A 19,626-nucleotide genomic window follows, 5' to 3' on the forward strand; every position below is an offset into this window, starting at 1 on the left:
TTTCTCCATGGTCAGGCTGGTCTCGAACTCCTGACCTCAAGTGATCTGCCCACCTCAGCCTCCCAGAGTACTGGGATTACAGGCGTGAGCCACCACACCTGGCCTTAGCCAAGTTTTTTCCCAATCCTGGTAAAGTAGTTACTACATTATGTAAACATCCAAATTTTAATAGTTTTACAATTTTAGAGTTGTGGAAACTGAAGTACAGAGTAGTTCTGTAACATTCCCACACAGCTAAGAAATGAAGGAGGCAAGACTTCAACCTGGCAGTTTAGCTCCAGAACCTGGTTTTTTTTTTTTTTTTGAGACAGAGTCTCGTTCTGTTGCCCAGGCTGGAGTGCAGTGGTGCAATCTCAGCTCACTGCAACCTCCCAGGTTCAAGCAATTCTTCTGCCTCAGCCTCCTGAGTAGCTGGAATTACAGGCGCTTGCCACTGTGCACAGCTAATTTTTGTATTTTTAGTAGAGACAGGGTTTCACCATATCAGCCAGTCTTGTCTTGAACTCCTGACCTCAGGTGATCCGCCCGCCTGGGCCTCCCAAAGTGCTGGGATTACAGGCGTGAGCCACCACACCTGGCCTCAGAACCTGTACTTTTTTTTTTTTTTTGAGACGGAGTAGTCTTGCCCTGTCGCCTAGGCTGGAGTGCAGTGGTGTGATCTTGGCTCACTGCAACCTCCGCCTCCCAAGTTCAAGCGATTCTCCTGCCCCAGCCTCCCGAGTACCTGGGATTATAGGTGCGCACCACCACGTCCAGCTAATTTTTGTATTTTTAGTAGAGATGGGGTTTCACCATGTTGGTCAGACTGGTCTCGAACTCTTGACCTCGTGATTCTCCCGCCTGGGCCTCCCAAAGTGCTGGGATTACAGGCGTGAGCCACTGCGCCTGGCCAGAACCTGTACTTTTAAACACTACACCATACTACCTCTTTAATGAGAATCATCACATTAAAATTCTGTTGTGGAGCTGGACATGGAGGTATGTGCCTGTAGTCCTAGCTATTCAGTAGGTTCAGGCAAGAGGATCACTTGAGCCCAGGAGGTTCAGGCTGCAGTGAGCTATGATTATGCCACTGCACTCCAGCTGGGTGACAGAGTGAAATACTGTCTCTAAAAATAAATAAATTAAATTCTGTTACAGAAAGTGGGGGAGGTTATCTGTGTAGTGTAGATTTTTTTTTTCCCCTGGAAGTTGGGATTTATAGATTTTGCCCCCTTCTGCATATTTGACTCTCTGCAGTGTTGGAGAGGATTTATTGTTTTCTACCAGGAACATTTCATGGATGCTTTTGTTGGATGATGCCTTATTCTTTGACCATGTATTAACCAAAGACCTTGGACATAACCAAAGACCTTAGACATTATTTTATTCTTTTTAAAATTGTCTTTTCTTTCTACTGCAGGCAGATAAGTTGCTGTCACAGGACTTTGTGCAGATAATGGAGGATATTATTCTCACGCTACCTAAAAACAGGCAGATTTTACTATATTCCGCTACTTTCCCTCTTAGTGTACAGAAGTTCATGGTGAGTATAAATCTGTACTTGGAATCAGTGCCATCCTGTGACCTATGAGTATGCTTTTATTTGTAATTACATCTTCATATCTGTGAATATACTTTATGCTAATTATTTCAAGCCTTTGGCTCTTTCTTCAGTTGATCAATTAAAGATTTGTTTTACATACATTAACTGACTTTTTAAGAAGGTTATAATAGTAACTTAATTAAATTCCTCATCTTCCACTTAGTTTTTGGTGTCATGATGACATAGCCATTGGTGCTAGCTGAATTGATTCCAGTATTATTCTATATACAAAACAGAGCTTGAGTATCCTAAACTGAAATCCAAAATACTGCAGAATTTGAAACCTTTTGAGCCACGAACATGATGCTAAAAGGAAATGTTCTTTGGATTTTGAATTTTCAAATTAAGGATGCTCAGTCACTAAGTGTAATACACATATTCCAAAATTAGAAAAAATTTAAAACCTGAAACACTTCTGTTCCTAAGCATTTTGGGTAAGGAATAATCACCCTGTAGTAACTGAGCTGCATTTTTGAGATCTTATATTTTAATTTATTTCTGTCGGGTCGGGCGTGGTGGCTTATGCCAGTAATCCCAGCACTTTGGGGGGCCAAGGCAGGCAGATCACAAGGTTAGGAGTTCGAGACCACCCTGGGCAACATGGTGAAACCCTGTCTCTACTAAAAATACAACAATTAGTCTGTCGTGGCAGCACGTGCCTGCATTCCCAGGTACGCGGGAGGCTGAGGCAGGAGAATCACTTGAACCCGGGAGGTGGAGGTTGCAGGGAGCAGAGATTGTGCCACTACACTCCAGCCTGCGTGACAGAGCAAGATTCTGTCTCAGGGTGGCAGGGGAGAAATTCTGTAATGACAGATCATATATTTTGTTTTGAAGAGAGTTGCATCCCTTACAGCAAGAGTTTTATCAGACAGAAACGTATAAGGTATATTTTGAATTTGAGATGAACTCTGCTTTCATTTAAGAAGAAGACTCATCTTTTTTTCGCCCCCCCCCCTCAGAATTCTCATTTGCAGAAACCCTATGAGATTAACCTGATGGAGGAACTAACTCTGAAGGGAGTAACCCAGTACTACGCATATGTAACTGAGCGCCAAAAAGTACACTGCCTCAACACACTTTTCTCCAGGGTAAGAAGTAGGCTTCTGCTGTTGAATATTACCTCTCGAGTCCCAGTAAAACAGATGATTTCATCAATTTTCCCACCATCTTCACTGTATAAAAGTTCATAGTGTTTCTGGCTTGGCGTGGTGGCTCATGCCTGTAATCCCAGCACTTTGGGAGGCTGAGGCAGGCAGATCATGTCAGGAGTTTGAGACCAGGCTGGCCAACATGGTGAAACCCCGTCTCTACTACAAAATACAAAAAAATTGGGCATGGTGGCGTGTGTCCGTAATCCCAGCTACTTGGGAGGCCGAGGCAGGAGAATTGCTTGAACCCAGGAGGTGGAGGTTGCAGTGAGCCGACATTGCGCCATTGCACTCCAGCTCTGGGCGACAAAGCAAGACTCCATCTCGAGAAGAAAAAAAAAAAGATTAAAAAATAATTCATAGTGTTTCCTAAAAGGCAGGTTTAGTTGTTGACCTAAAGTTGATACTAAATGATTAACAAGTCACAGATACACTTATGAATAGTTTCTGAACTACTTTGACCTTAACTAGAGTTAATCCTCATTATTCACATATTCTGTATTTGTGAATTTGCTTAGTCACTAGAATTTATTTGTAACTTCAGAATTAATACTCAAGGCAGTTTAGCAGTCATTTGTGGACATGTACAGTGTGGCAAAGAGTTTAAGTCACCTGACATGCACGTTCCCAGCTGAGGTCGAAGAAGGCAATCTCTGTCCTCTTGTTTAGCTCTCATACTGTGAACAAGGGTCCTTTTCACAGTCTCTGCCATGTTTTTCAAGTTTTTGTTGCTGATTTCACGGTTTTAATTGGCCCCTACACATGGTGCTGAAGTGCTGCCCAGTGCTAGTGGCATTGGTTGTGAGTATATTAAAGAAGGTATTCTTGGCTGGGCACAGTGGCTCATACCGATAATCCCAGTACTTTGGGAAGCCGAAGTGGGCAGATCACCTGAGGTCAGGAGTTCAAGACCAGCCTGACCAACATGCTGAAACGCCGTCTCTACTAAAAATACAAAAATTAGCCAGGCATTGTGGTGGGTGCCTGTAATCCCAGCTACTCAGAAGGCTGAGGCCTGAGAATCACTTGAACCCAGGAGGCGGATGTTGCAGTGAGCTGAGATTGCACCATTGCACTCCAGTCTGGACAAGAGTGAAACTCCATTTCATAAAAAAAAAAAAAAAAAAGTATTCTTAAATGGAAACACACAAAACATAACTACTTAGAATCAGATAATCAATTGTATTACTCTTGTTGACAGTTATGTGGCCCTTAAGAAATATACTCTAATACAGTAAATCTTAGATATTATTATCGTCCATCTATTATTTACAATTTTTACAATTTACCATCTCTCTCATATCATGAGATTCTAAGTTTCAGACCATGTTAATGTTTCTTGTTTGCCGGTTAGTGTTTTCAAGATTTGGCAAACCAAATGAAGGTTTTTTTATTTTTCTCATACTTATTTTTTCTGTGTTCAGCTTCAGATAAACCAGTCGATCATTTTCTGTAACTCCTCTCAGCGAGTTGAATTGCTAGCCAAGAAGATTTCTCAACTGGGTTATTCTTGCTTCTATATTCATGCTAAAATGAGGCAGGTGAGTATAAAACTAGAACTTGCACAGATTTAACAAGAAATCTCTTTATTTTGTTTTAATGTTCTTTTAAATGTTCTGAGTTTAAGAATAAACTGTTCCTTCGTAGCCAAAGGACCTTTCATTTTGACCTCCCTCAGGTTCAATTTTCTAGCAATAAAATGGGGATAATAGTACATATTCATAACTTACAAGGTTGTTAGGAAAATTAAGATAAATGTTTAAATGAGTACTTTGTAAGCTGTCAGGCATGACACAAATGTAAAATTTTATTCTTCCCTTCCTTTCCATGTTTCTCTGTTTAATACAGTAACTAGCCACATGTGGCAATTTAAATCAGTTAAAATAAAAAATCAGTTTCTCAATAACATTCACATTTCAAGTGCTCAGGCACCTGTTGCTACTGGATACTTTATTGGAATTGGAAGTACAGACACAAATATTTCCTGTATTACAGAAATTTTACTGGACGGCACTGCTCTGGATTTTTAAATATGGCCCCTCAGCTGGCTGATTTTTCTTTTTTGCTTTACTGTTTGCCTTTAGAAAAAGATGCAATATCTAAATTTCAGAATTTGATTTAGCAAAAAATAATTTAAAACTGTAACAAAATGACTTGTTAACTACATTATGAAATTTCGTAAGTCAACAGTTTCTGTAGACGAAGAGATCAAGAACTTATTTGGTTTTGAAAGCAGCTTAATGTCATGGATCACTTATAAACAGATTTTGGGTAGAACCAATTGTCTAGGAGAAATAATTATGGAAAATTTGGGGCTGTATATGAGTGCTGATCAAATGGAATACTTTGCTTTCTCCTAGGAACATCGAAATCGTGTATTTCATGATTTCCGAAATGGCTTATGCCGCAATCTTGTTTGCACTGGTAAGTATTTTTGTATTTCCTTTACCCAGTGTTTTTCTCCCAAGTTGTTTTTTGCTTTCTCTGTTCATATTACACAGTGCAACCTGTGACATAGTCTGACAGACCCTACCACTACTTTTAGGATTTCTGAAGTTGAAAATGAACTCTTGTCAGCTCCTGATCCTGGGTTCCATATCTGAAACTTCAGAAGACTTACTCTGGCACTCATACCTCATCTCTGTCTTTTTTTTTTTTTTTTTTTTTTTTTTTTTTTTTTTTTTTTTGAGATGGAGTCTTTGTCACCCAAGCTGGAGTGCAGTGGTGCGATCTTGGCTCTCTGAAACCTCCACCTCCTGGGTTCAAGTGATTCTCCTGCCTCAGCCTCCCAAGTAGCTGGGATTGTGGGCGCCCGCTACCACTTAGCCCATCTAATTTTTGTATTTTTGGTAGAGACAGGGGTTTCACCATGTTGGCCAGGCTAGTCTCGAACTCCTGACCTCAGGTGATCCGCCTGCTTTGGCCTCCCAAAGTGCTGGGATTACAGGCTTGAGTGCACCCAGCATCTTTTAGACACATTTTTTAACACTTGCTTACAAATTACTGGAAAAAAGTAACTTGTGAGCAGAAAGTTATTTATGATAATGTGATTATGAAAGGTAATGCCAGTAATGTGCAAATGCATTTGAATAACTGAATTAAATTAATAAACTTAGGTTATGCTAGAAATATGTGTTAAAGAGTATTGTACTGAGAGACATTTCTAAATTGAAAGATAAAATGAAAATTATCTTTTTTTTTTTTTTAAGATCTGTTTACCCGAGGTATTGATATACAAGCTGTGAATGTGGTAATAAACTTTGATTTCCCAAAGCTGGCAGAGACCTATCTCCATCGTATTGGAAGATCAGGTGAGGAAAAAAGAGGTGATATTCATGGTAAAAGTTCTTTTTTGAGATGTGTAATGACTAAATTTTGTTGCTTTGTGAAATAGAATAGCTATGAGAACAGTGAATTAACACTAATTCAGTTGTTTGGTATTTAAGACTAATTTCTAATTCTTCTGTAGCATTTATTAAGAAAAGTTAAAATAACTGCTTAATTTGAGATGAAATTAACACATGAACATTACTCATTAGGTGGTATGGTCTGTGACTATTGTTTAGTATGTATTTTATGGCAGTTTTTGACACAGATGAGCAGCCATTTTGTCATTTGAGAAAGGTAAAGTACTGTTTTGGGCTGCGAAACCTGAAGTTGTAGGGAACCCTGTGTTTGAAGACCATTAAGAAGTTGTTTTGCGTACTAAGAATGGCACTGAACATCATTATCAAACCTGTGTGGTTTTGCCACTGCTTGACTTGCACAATTCGCATTGATTTTCATATTTTATTCATTAAAATTTTTAAACAAATTTTTTTTAGGTCGCTTTGGTCATCTTGGCTTAGCCATCAACTTGATCACATATGATGATCGCTTCAACCTGAAAAGTATTGAGGAGCAGCTGGGAACAGAAATTAAACCTATTCCGAGCAACATTGATAAGAGCCTGTATGTGGCAGAATACCACAGCGAGCCTGTAGAAGATGAGAAACCTTAACAAGCATGTATGTCCCTGACAGACAGCTAAGAGGAACCTTTAAATGAAGGAAATCAAAATCTTCTTTCCTGGGGGAAATTTGATGTCACACCATATATAATAGTATTAAAGGGTAAAAATACCCACTAGCATAAATGACAGTAAATAATATCTCTTTTGGGAGGTTCTAGTCTCATTCGAGAATCTGTAAATGTTGTTCTTGAATGCAGCTTCCCAAGTAATGTGGTAGATTAGCAGTACTTAAATTCAGAGTCCTAAAATAATGAAAGCAAAAAAGAATCTTTTTCAGCAATTTGTTTTTCTTTTTGAGACAAGGTCTCACTGTCATCCAGGCTGGAGTGCAGTGGTGCAATCATAGCTCACTGCAGCCTAGTTCTCCTGGACTCCTGAGTAGCTGGAACTGTAGGCACATGCCACCATGCCTACCTAATGTTTTAAATTTTTGGTAGAAACAAGGTCTTGCTTTGTTGCCCAGGCTGGTCTAGAACTCCTGAACTCCAGCAGTCCTCCTGCCTTGGCTTCCCAAAGTGTTAGGGTTATAGGCGCAAGCCACTGTGCCTGGCCTTTTTTGGCAGTTTTGTGGGGTGGGGGAGGGAATTTTTGTTGTTTTTGTTTTTTGAGACAGGCTTGCTCTGTTGCCCAGGCTGGAGTACAGTGGCACAATCATGGCTCACTGCAGTCTCTGCCTCCCAGGTTCAAGCGATTCTGTTGTGCCTCAGCCTCCCAAGTAGCTGGAATTACAGGCATGCTCCACCATGCCCAGCTAATTTTTCTATTTTTTAGTAGAGTTGGAGTTTCACCATGTTGGCCAGGCTGGTCTCGAACTCCTGACCTCAAGTGATCTACCCGCCTCAGCCTCCTAAAGGGAGGCTGGGATTACAGGTGTGACCCACCGCATTGCCAGGAGTTTTGAATATGAAAGTATTTACATTTCTGAAAATGTAAAATGTTTTTAGCATTTACTCTTAATTTCTAGTAAGTACATTAATCACTCTGGTAAAACTATCCATAATACCTTATTACCAAATGTTTAATCAGATTATGAGGTTGGCCATCTTTTAAAAATACCCACTCTGGGCTGGGTGTGGTGGCTCACACCTGTAATCCCAATACTTTGGGAGGCCGAGGTGGGCGGATCACGAGGTCAAGAGATCGAGACCATCCTTGCAAACATGGTGAAACCCCATCTCTACTAAAAATACAAAAATTAGCTGGGCATGTTGGCATGCACCTGTAGTCCCAGCTACTCAGGAGGCTGAGGCAGGAGAATTACTTGAACCCAGGAGGTAGAGGTTACAGTGAGCCGAGATTGCACCACAGCACTCCAGCCTGGGTGACAGAGCTAGACTCCATCTCAAAAAAAAGCCACTTGGGCTCACGCCTGTAATCCCTGCACTTTGGAAGGCCGAGGTGGGTAGATTACCTGAGATCAGGACTTCAAGACCAGCCTGGCCAACCTGGTGAAACCCCGTGTCCACTAAAGATACAGAAAATTAGCCAGGTGTGGTGGCGGGCGCCTGTAATCCCAGCTAGTCAGGAGGCTGAGGCAGGAGAATCTCTTGAACCTGGGAGGCAGAGGTTGCAGTGAGCCGAGGTCATGCCATTGCACTCCAGCCTGGGCGGTAAGAGCAAAATTCTGCCTCATAAATAAATAACCCACTCTGATTTCCTAGGTAGTAAGCGTGAAACTCTGTCAAATACATAAATAAATAAAATACCCACTCTGATTTCCTGGACAACCTGTCTTCCCATCTTATTTTTAATTAAGATGGGGTCTTACTATGTTGCCCTGGCTGGTCTCAAACTCCTAGGTTCAAATGATCCTCCCACCTTGGCCTCCCAGAGTGCTGGGATTATAGGTGTGAGCCACCACGCCCAACCTCTATCATCTTTTGATGACTATTGGGCTCTAGTTAGAAATGCACGAAACAAGGCTCAGCTTTAAGCAAGGTAGGTTGTTTTAGTATTTCCTAAAGAAAATCTGATTTGACAAAGGATAGTTTCCAAATTATAGGTGAACATCTTATCTATTTAAGTAACCTAATGTTACTTAAAAATTTTTTTTCTTTCTTTTTTAAATAGCGATGAGGTTTCACCATATTGGCCAGGTTGGTCTCAAACTCCTGACCTCAGGTGATCCACCCACCTCAGCCTCCCAGAGTGCTGAGATTACTGGCGGGAGCCACCTCACCCAACCAATTGTTACTTAAATAATTTTTAAATTACTCTTTACTCTTTTTTCCTTAAGTTAAACATCAAACACAAACCCTTGGACAAGCATAAAACTAGCCAATATTTGCTAGTACTTTGGCAGAGTATTCAGTTTGTGTAAGGTGTAATTTTTCCCCCCGATTTAATTGTTATGAGTGAGGGCTGCCTGCTACCAGAATATTCACATTCATTCAGGCCCGCAATCTATCTCAGGGTTGCCTACCAGAAATTATTTAATCCTATAACCAGTAGATTCTATAGTAGGCACAGGGTCAGTAGAAACTACTAGAAAAGAGCATTTGGGATGAGGATTGTGAAAACCTATCTATTCTAGTTTGTGTTGCTTTCAGAATGTTAATTTTATATTCTCTTCTTCTGTAGGCTTTGACAAACTACAAAAGGCTCGTTTGGATCTGTGACACATCGTTTGGGGGGAATGCTCTTCTCTTTGTGGGTTTTTCATCTTTTATTTTGGAACTATGAAGACTTAAAAGAGCTCAGACATTTTTTTTTCTTTTTTTAACTGGTGAGAAAAAGGCTAAGAAGGAATATACCTTTTTTGTTCCACTTGTTTGCACTGTGCTGACTGAACATTAGTTGCACTAACTGCTGGTTTTTAAAAAATGTTTTCTGGGGAAAGGGGACAAGGAAGGAAAAGAAAGAAGAGAAGGAGAGAAACCCTAAAAAGAGAAGAATCTTAATGAACACACAAGCTTGTCAATGATTTCAAAATTCTCCAACAGCTGACTCTCGAGTGCATTTCAACTTCTCCCTGATTACTCATCCGTTTTTTAAGCCTGAAGAGCTTATTACTTATTTGTGCGAAGTGCCTTATGCTATGAGACCATTCAGAATATCATCATTTAGACACAGCCCGAGGAATCAACAATAGTAACTCTTTCCTTTTTTCTTTTTCTTTTAAAAAATGTCTTTTCATTTTGGTTTCAGATTGAAGTCTCTTCCCTTTCTACCCAATACTCGAGCCCAGGGCTAGAAGTTGAAACTTACTAGTAATGTTAAACACCATTTTTTTTTCTTTTTGTGGAGGAGTTGATATGCAACTGCAGTTCATCCGCACTGTAAATACATGTATTTAAAAAAACAATCCCAAGTAAAAATTTCTTCTGGGCTGAGTAGATAAAAAACATCGCTCCCAAAGGAAAGAGCAGTCTATCATTGCAGGAGCCATATGACAAGCCTTTGTGCTCTATAGCAGACACTAAAGACTGGTTTACATACGCCTCCAGTAGTAGTATGGCACTTGATGTGTAGACATGTCAGAGCCTTGACCCTCTTTCCTCTGTGGCAAAGCGTGTCCCATAGAAAATTGGGTGTGTATAGTTGTATAAACTTTGTAAATAAGTTTTTTTTCTGGGTTCATATATATATATATATATATACATATATATATATTTTTTTTTGGATGAAGGTTGCTGGGATTAAGGGGATTAGAGTGATTATGGGAGCAGCTAAAGATGAGAGGGGCTCAGTTTTACGCAACACTAAATTCTAGAAAGTACTTTGGCTTCTTGCTGTAGAGAGCAGATTTCTATGGTACCCTGTGTTAGTAAAGGGGCGCAGAAATCTGGGGTGTACTGTTTGCTGCCACGCTGTCTCACCTAGTACCTTTGGAGTAGGTTTACCAGAGAGAGCAAGGAAGCTTCAAAACATTGATAATTCAAGATTTTGAGAAGCTCTGATTTTGCTTCTTCCCCCTTTCTGAAAGTTTGAGAAATATTTCAAGCTCTGCAACAGGGGGCAAAGATTAATCTACCTTGCAGTGTAGGAATTGTATTGAGTGGCAGTGTCGTTGAGCAGTATATATATAAAGCACAGATTTGCATTTCAGAATATTAGCCAGTACCAGCTTTGGTAACGTTAGCAGTTCTGGAGCTTAATTTTTTGTGGATCATTTCCTGTAGTGTGTAAATGTGTTGCCCTCTGCCCACTTTGATACATAAACTTGCAGGAATGGGCAACCTGAGAGCTGTTAACTTTCATGCTACAGAAAGCTGCTTGCCATTCTCTTGCATTGTGACAATAATTGTTATCTGTCATTTTGCACTGTAAATTGCTGGCAAATGCTTTACAGTCAATAGTGTTGCTTTAAATTGTGCCCCTCCCAACATGCTTGATGTTTGGCCTGATCTCCAGGCAAAAGGAGTGAGATGAATCAAAACCAGTGAACTTTTTTTTTTTAATGTTTTTAATTCCCTTTTAACCCAGTGTACTAGGTCAATCAGGAGGCATCGGGAAAGGGGGGAAAAAGCAAAAAACAAAATTAAAAAAAATTGATTTCCATATTATTGTTTTTCGAAACCCTAAAATATTACAAAATAAGTCCTGCATATACTTTAATGTTTTAACTCTTTTGGACAAAGGAATCAATTACTTGAAGTTGCTTTTTTGACTCTGCCTACTTCTGAGCAAACTATTTGTGACTCACCCACAATTCCTTGGAGATCAAAATCCTACAGATGCCTCCTGATGGGACATAGCCCTAACTCCTTAACAACTGTAGCAAGAGCTGCACGGTACAAACCCAAAAAAGAGCAAGCTCATCTATTTGGAACCCAAGCCTCATATTTTCTGTCCAGTCAATGTTGGTTACTAAATAGAAAACCTAATTAAGGAAGTAACTTTTTTCCAGGGCGGGGTGGGAGAGGGAATTTAAAAGATGTCAACTTTTGACCAAAAATATTTTGCCCTTGTACCGATGCAGCTCTCTTTCTCCCCCACCTCTTGCGAGATAAGAGGGATCATTCATGTAGAAGAAAAGAGTATAAATGCAATTTTGTATCTCGCTAGAGAACATGTGGGTGACTAAACAAAAAGTGCAGTCTCCTTCGCCAACTTTAGACTGCCTGGTGCCACATGCCTGTGGGTCCCTCTTAAAGCACAGACTTAAAATGGAAAGTATTACTGAAGTATAGCCTCTAATGAGGAGTGGCACTTAAACTATCTGGGACACCACTACTGGACACGGTCTTGTAGAGGCAGCTGTCCAGTTTTGGTGCTTGACTCTTGAATAGGAATTGTTAAATGGAAAGATGCTCTAAGGACTAGGTCAAAGCCTGGTCTTTTTTTCTTTTTTGGGCCCTCATAATAAGCATTGTTACTATTGGAAGTTGTTTTCACATTCTTTCCAATATTGGATATGTATTTTTTTTTAAGTAATGATAATATTTTCCAGTGGCTCATTTGGATGAGAACCACCCCCTATTTTTAATATTAAAACTACAGCCAACTCATGGTTTAGCCTTTGGTTGTATAGTTGTGTAATGGGCTATGGACTGTTACACACCTTGCCACCTCTAGGCCTGTTTTTTCTTTCCCCATATATTCTGATGGGGATAAATACTGTTTTGCCTTTCCCATAGGAATGGAATACATTTATTCTAAAATGATCTTTCACAGAAGTAAGGGAGAGGGAAACCTAAATATACCTCTAAATTGTTTCAAGTTGGTCCCAGCAGCATAAAATGGGTTGGCCCCAAAGGGTTGGAGGGTGGGCTTGGTTATCAGTATTTGTTTTCAGAATGAGATGGGAGCATCTTTCCATTGCCACGTACTTTGTGCTTGATACCATCATGCTTGGTTCAAATGACAACTCAGCACAAAGCCTTGAGTATAAATTGTTGGAATCAAAACATCTCATTCTGATGACGTGGTTTAATTTTTTAATTTTTTTTTTTTAATAGGGGTGGGAGGGAGGGTACTTTGCCCCAAAAGGGAGGGTGTCTGCACTAAGGATTTAGAAACACTTTGGAAGCTCATAACCTCATCAGAAACTGCCTTTAGCCACACTCCTGACCTTCTAGATGAGTAACAAAAAAATGAAATAAGTTCTTGGGAATTAAGCCATTTATTTTAATTTGCTATTTTTTGAACGTTCTAGGTATCTTTAAGTTTGTTATTGTGGAATCATTTTCTTGCCAAATACCTTTATCAAAATTATTGGCCTCATGACAGCTGAAGTAAGTCAGCTTTTTGGTGAACTTTAGTGGACTTCTGTGAGATTGTAGTTGTACTTTGTATCTCTAAAGATAGTTTTTTAAAACTCCCAAAGAAAATCTACTCTCCTTTCTGATCTAAAAACTCATCTTTGGGGTAAAGAGTTAAGTGTTCAAAGGTTGTCACAGTTCATGAGGTTAGAGGGAGCTAGCCTGGCACCTGGATTCTGCCCCTCCACAGCTGACAGATTCCAACAGAAGTGTATTTAAATTCTCCAGTAGACAATGCTGGGCAAGGGAGGGGGTAGGGCTGGGTTATTAAGATACAGGCTGCTGTATTTTAACCATTGGTTGTGGGGGAAGGGGAGCCTGGAGAAAACAAAGTCACTGTTCCCTTTTTTGAAACAGGAAAAAAATTATTTTTTGTTCAGTAAAAATGGTAGAGAATTCCAGTGTCCCTAGCCACAAGGGACCAGTTCCACTGAGAAGTGAACAGTGGGAACTCAAAATTTCAGAAACATCGGGGGAAGGGAAAATTGGCTTTCTCTTAATTGGCAGATGTTCCAGTGGGGGGTCTGTTTTTGTTGGGATGTGTTATGTTGTATGTACACATATATGGACCAGAGTCTGCTGAGTTTATAAGGTTCAAAAAATATGGTAAAATCTTGGTTTCTGTTAATTTATCTCAATAAAAGCCCACTGGAACTCCAAATGTGTGTGTGGTATGTCCTTAGTAGCAGCTGTATGCATAGGCATCTGAGCATTTTGCTCAGGTAATTCATACTGTGAAACAGACATTTCTCAACCCATCATTCCTGTGAAGCCCAGTTGAATTCAGAGCCCCTTCATCTGTTGTAGATACTGTTCCACCATGCTGTCAGATTTCACAGCCTAAATGGAAAACCAAGATAAGCGGTTGGGAAGAGGGGAGATGTGGTCCGTAATATGTCCAAATAGATCAGTAATTACCGCCTCCTACAATTGTTCTCAAATGTAAAGCTGAACATACCCCCAAAACCAAGGTATGCTACATCTAACAGTATGAATGGAATTCTTATGCTGAGAACTACAAACCACTGATGAAATAAAAGATCTAAGCTGGGAAAAGCAGACACTTTGAGCACATCACTCGCTACCTCTCTACCCAAAGAAATGCTTAAGTATAACTAAGAAAATAGAGTCAGTCCCCTGTACCTGGGTTTTCACATCTGTACATTCAGTCAACTGCAGACCAAAAGTGTTAGGCCTACAATGGCTGGGTCTGTACTGAGTGTACAGATTTTTCTTGTTCCTGAACTACAGTGTAACAACTATGTACACAGCACTTACTGCACTAGATACGAGTAATCTGGAAATGACAAAGTATACAAGATGATGTCGAGATTATATGCAAACACTACATCATTTTATATAAGGGACTTGTGCATCTGAGGGTTTGGGTATTTGCAAGGGAGGATGGAATCCTGGAACCAACCCCCATGGATACCAAGGGGCAAACAATTGTGCAATACCTATATGCTGAAGCTACAAAATAAACTGACAGAAAAAATCAGACCTAGATAAATGGAGATGCCATGGTTCATGGACCGGAAGAATAAATCTGAGTTTCACCAATTTGGTCTAGAGGGTCAATGCATTTCCAGTCAATCCCAGTAGGCTTTTCTGTAAATACTCACAAGCTGATTCTATAAAATATATGTGGAATGCTGGGTGTGGTGGCATTCACCTATAGTCCCAGCTACTCAGGAGGATAAGATAGGAGCATCAGTGGAGCCCAGGGGTTCCAGGCCATCCTGGGCAACATAGACCTTCTCTCTAAAGTAGTAAAATTTATATGGGAAGGCAAATTATGCCATAACAATTTTGTAATAGGAAGAAATTGGAGAAGTCACTACCTGATTTGGACTCTAAATATAAAGATGAAGTAACGTATTGGCAAAAGGATAGACGTGTATTGATGGAACAGAATAGAAAGCCCAAAAATAGACCCACACAAATATGGTTGATTTTTGACAGTGCAAAGGCCATTCAATGAAGAAAATAGTCTTCAATAAGTGATATTGAATATGTTGCAAAAACAAAAATCTTTCACCTATTCCTTGTGCCTTCCATAAAAACTCAAAATGGATCATATGGCCAGGCACGGTGGCTCATGCCTGTAATCCCAAAACTTTGGGAGGCTAAGGCAGGCAGATCACTTGAGGCCAAGAGTTCAAGACCAACCTGGCCAACATCGCAAAACACCACCCCTACTGAAAATATAAAAATTAGCTGGGTGTGGTGGTACGTGCCTGTAGTCCCAGCTACTTAGGAGGCTAAGGCACAAGAATTGCTTGAACCCGGGAGAGGGCGGTTGCAGTGAGCCAAGATTGCACCACTGCACTCCAGCCTGGGTGACAGAGCAAGACCTTATCTCAAAAAACAAAAGAAATGGATCATAGACCTAAAAGTAGAACATGAAACTAAAATTTCTAGAAGAAAACGAGAGAATCTGTGACCTGGTTGGGTTTGGCAGAAAGCTGAACATGCAATGTTATGGAGAAGATTGATGAGCAGTTGTTAAAACCTTCTTATCAATTAAGTGAGCTGTGGAGGATATAGAATAAGTAGTAACTGAGAATAATAGGAATTAGAATTTAGTTCAAGTAAATTCAGAAGTTAAGGAGAAAGCTGGACCCAGTGGCACACGTCTGTAGTCCCAGCTACTCGGGAGGTTAAGTCTGGGGGATGGCTTGAGTACCTGGAGTTCAAATCCAGTTTGGGCAACATAGTGAGACCCTGTGTGGTGGGTGTGGGTGTGTGTGTGTGTGTGTGTGTGTGTGTGTGTGTGTGTGTCTCAAAAACAAATGTTAAGGAGACTTCAAAGATTTACAGATTGTACATTGGAAAAGTACATTGGCCAGTCGCAGTGGCTCACACCTGTAATCCCAAGATTTTGGGAAGCCGAGGTGTGGGTATTACTTGAGGTCAGGAGTTTGAGACCAGCCTGGCCAACATGGTGACACCCTGTCTCTACAAAAATGCAAAAATTGGCCAGACGCAGTGGCTCATGCCTGTAATCCCAACACTTTGGAAGGCCAAGGCAGGCGGATCACAAGGTCAGGAGTTTGAGACCAGCCTGGCCAACATAGTGAAACCTTGTCTCTACTAAAAATACAAAAATTAGCCGGGCATGGTGGTGCATGCCTATAATCCCAGCTACTCAGGAGGCAGGAGAATCACTTGAACCTGGGAGGCGGAGGTTGTGGTGAGCCAAGATCGCGCCACTGCACTCCAGCCTGGGCAACAGAACGAGACTCTGTCTCAAAAAAAAAAAAAAAAAAAATACAAAAAATACAAAACAATAAGCCGGGCATGGTGGTGGGCACCTGCAATCCCAGCTACTCGGGAGGCTGAGGCAGGAGAATCGCTTGAACCCAGGAGGTGGAGGTTGCAGTGAGCCAAAATCGCACCATTGCACTCTAGCCTGGGTGACAAGAGCAAGACTGTCCCTGGCTTCCATTTGAGTTTGCTCACCAGGGATTCCCCCCAGGAAATCAGTGGGAGAGAAGACAGTAAGGTCCTCTAATTCCCTAATTAGAGTTTGTCTGCCTCTAATTCCCTCCCTGCAAGATTGTCTCTAGCTGCTTTGTCCCTCAACCTGAGGTCTCTTACTGAATCTGAATCTACATGACTCTTGCCTCATTTTCTGGTAACGGTTGCCTCCCTTTGTTAAGTTCTGCTACGTAAGTCCTCTTCAAATTATGCTATTACAAGTGCGCCATCTGTTTCTTTTTGGGATCCAGACTGATAGAGTAATTGGTACCAGAAGTGGCCCTGGGAAACAGACTCTTAAAATTAGATTCTGGGATTGGGTTAGTCATACTTGAAGAGCTCAATAACCTCCTCATGGGAGGTGGTGGAGGGGAGGCCGGGAATGGGACATGAGTGATCCATGGCATACAGTGTTGTCACAATTCAAATTTTGACTGGTGGTACCATGGGATGAAGTGAGGTAAAGGGCAAGGCATGGGGAAAGGAAGCTGTGACAATTACAGCGACAATAGGCCCTCGAGTACATACAGAAGAATAAGAGAAATAAAAATTAGGGACATGCCATCTGGGTGCAGTGGCTCACACCTGTAATCCCAACATTTTGGGAGGCTGAGGCGGGTGGATCACCTGAGGTCAGGAGTTTGAGACCAGCCTGGCCAACATGGTGAAACCCCCGTCTCTACTAAAAATACAAAAATTAGCTGGGCATGGTGGCAGGTGCCTGTAATCCCAGCTACTCTGGAGGCCGAGGCAGGAGAATCGCTTGAACCCAGGAGGTGGAGGTTGCAGTGAGCCAAAATCGCACCATTGCACTCTAGCCTGGGTGACAAGAGCAAGACTCTGTCTTAAAAAAAAAAAAAAAAAAAAAAAAAAAAAAAAAAAAAAAAAAAAGGAACATGCAATTAACATTCAAAGAGAAAGAGAAGGCCTCCTTGGGAGTTTTGGTGAAGGGCCCTTATCTGTAGATATTTTTGGTGTCAGCTAATTGATTCCAGTGTCCCTAGGACTGAAATAGATGGCAGCCTTTGTAAGTTTTACTTGGTTTGTATAAACAGAAAAGCTCTAGATCTGGTGAACAGAATTCTGACTTGAGCTAGTCTGTTGAACTCCCCTCAACAAGGCCAGTTCCTTGACACAGAGCTCCTTGAATAAGAGGGAATCTGAATCTGGGTCCCCCTTCTAGCCTTTCTCTTTTTTTTTTTTTTAGACGGAGTCTCACTCTGTTGCCAGGCTGGAGTGCAGTGGCGCAATCTGGGCTGACTGCAACCTCTGCCTCCTGGGTTCAAGCGATTCTCCTGCCTCAGCCTCCAAGTAGCTGGGACCACAGGCACGTGCCACCACGCCCGGCCATTTTTTGTATTTTTAGTAGAGATGGGGTTTCACCATGTTGGCCAGGATGGTCTCGAACTCCAGACCTCGTGATCCACCCACCTTGGCCTCCTAAAGTGCTGGGATTACAGGCGTGAGCCACCAGGCCTGGCTTTCTAGCCTTATCTCAAAAGGGCTTGTGACTGTTTACCAGGGAGACGAGGGAAGAGGAAATAAATAGACGTCTGAGGACTACTGTAGACCCAAAATAATATGGCTCAGCGTAAAGACTATGCTGGTCAAGTGATCCATGGAGTTTTGGCTTGAGTCCATCTCACAGTTGGCCTAGTGGGTCCCTGAACCCAGGTCCACACAGCATAGTGGGAATTGACAGCCTCAGCAACTAAAAGAATCCCCAATTTAGTTCCCTGACCCATGAAATAAGGAATATTATGATAGAAAAGTTAAATGAAGACAGCAGAACTGCCTCTATCAAAATAGTAAACCAAAAACAACACTGCATTCCTGAAAAGATTGAAGCACTTAGTACCATCAACAAAGACTTAGAAAGTGCTGGATGGTGGTTCCTACCATTGCTCCACTCAACGCACATATTTTGTTTGTTCAGAAGATAAAGGGATCATCAAGAATGACAGTGGATTATTGTAAACTTAATCATGTGGTGACTTCAATGCAATCTGCTGTCCCAGATACTGTGTTTGTCTTTTTACGGAAGCAAATCAACATCCCCTGCCACCTGGTATGTAGCTATTGATGTAGTGAACATGCTTTTTTTTTTTTTTTTCTCCCCCAGACCTGATAGTAAACACTACCAAAAGCCATTTTCTTTCAGCTAGCAGGACCAGCAATACAACTTTGTTGTTGTATGTCAGGGCTCTATTATCCCTCTACGTAGTGTGCAGAGACCTTCATCGCCTCTAAATTCTATGGGGTACCATGCTGATCCACGGTATCATGGACGTGGTGAGCAGGATGTAGCATCTGCCCTGGATACTTTAGTAAAACTCAAGCCCACCAGAGGATGGAAAATAAATCCAACAAAAAATCATGAACCTGCCTCCTCAGTGAAATTTCTGGGGATCGAATGGGCTGGGCCATGTTGCAATAATCCCTTTCTAGGTAAGGACAAATTACTGCATTGGCCCCTCCTGCCACTCAGAAAGAGGCACAATGCTTAGTAGGCCCCTTTGGATTCTGGAGGCAATATATATTTGGGTGTGGTACTTCAACCCATCTGCTGAGAAATCTGAATTGCTGCCATTTTTTAGGGCGGCCCAGAACAAGAGAAGGCTCTGAAACAGGTCCAGGCTGCATTTCAGGTGGCTCTGCCACTTGTGTCTTACGGTCTGGCAGAAGTGTCTATGGCTGATAGGAATGCTTATACGGAGCCTCTGAAAGGCTTTTTAGATGGGTAGTAGCACAGACCTTTAGGAATGTAAAGAAAAGCTATGCCACCGTCTACAGGTAACATTCTCCTTTTTCCCCCCCTTTTAAAATATATAATTACGCTTTAACGTAGTGATGGGGGCTTGCTATGTTGCTCAGGTTGGTCTCGAACTCCTGGGCTCAAGCAATCCACCCGTCTCGGCCTCCCAAAGTGCTGGGATTACAGGCATGGGCCACTGCACTCAGCCTCATTCTGCTTTTGAGAAGCAGCTTCTGGCTGGCTATCAGGCCTTATTAGAGCCTGGACTCTTGACTGAGAGTTACCAAGTTACCATATAACTGGAGCTGCCCATCATGAACTGGGTGTTACTTGGCCTATCAAGTTATAGGGCAACTTTGGGCTTTGCTGGTCCAGAGGTCCGAGCTCCTAAAGGAGGAATACTCTGTCAGGGAACTCAACAATGGTTTCATTAAATT

General features: G+C 41.4%; 1 protein-coding gene across 3 annotated transcripts in view; it reads left to right on the top strand.

The window, feature by feature from the left end:
• The window catches only part of DDX6 (DEAD-box helicase 6), a 45,652-nt gene extending 32,040 nt beyond the window's left edge, over nucleotides 1–13,612 (top strand). For 2 of the 3 annotated variants that reach the window (XM_003253252.3, XM_004090543.2), the window contains exons 8-14: nucleotides 1,403–1,525; nucleotides 2,548–2,676; nucleotides 4,161–4,277; nucleotides 5,097–5,160; nucleotides 5,946–6,047; nucleotides 6,561–6,743; nucleotides 9,329–13,612. In XM_003253252.3, the coding sequence (XP_003253300.1) occupies nucleotides 1,403–1,525; nucleotides 2,548–2,676; nucleotides 4,161–4,277; nucleotides 5,097–5,160; nucleotides 5,946–6,047; nucleotides 6,561–6,736 (711 nt within the window). In that variant the 3' untranslated portion in view covers nucleotides 6,737–6,743; nucleotides 9,329–13,612. The remainder of the gene's footprint in view (nucleotides 1–1,402; nucleotides 1,526–2,547; nucleotides 2,677–4,160; nucleotides 4,278–5,096; nucleotides 5,161–5,945; nucleotides 6,048–6,560; nucleotides 6,744–9,328) is intronic. The other variant, XM_030829297.1, reaches the window with a different exon arrangement.
• Nucleotides 13,613–19,626: the final 6,014 nt, after the last annotated feature.

The sequence above is a fragment of the Nomascus leucogenys genome, chromosome 15, assembly GCF_006542625.1.
Source record: "Nomascus leucogenys isolate Asia chromosome 15, Asia_NLE_v1, whole genome shotgun sequence".
In the NCBI taxonomy this organism is placed as follows: domain Eukaryota; kingdom Metazoa; phylum Chordata; class Mammalia; order Primates; family Hylobatidae; genus Nomascus; species Nomascus leucogenys.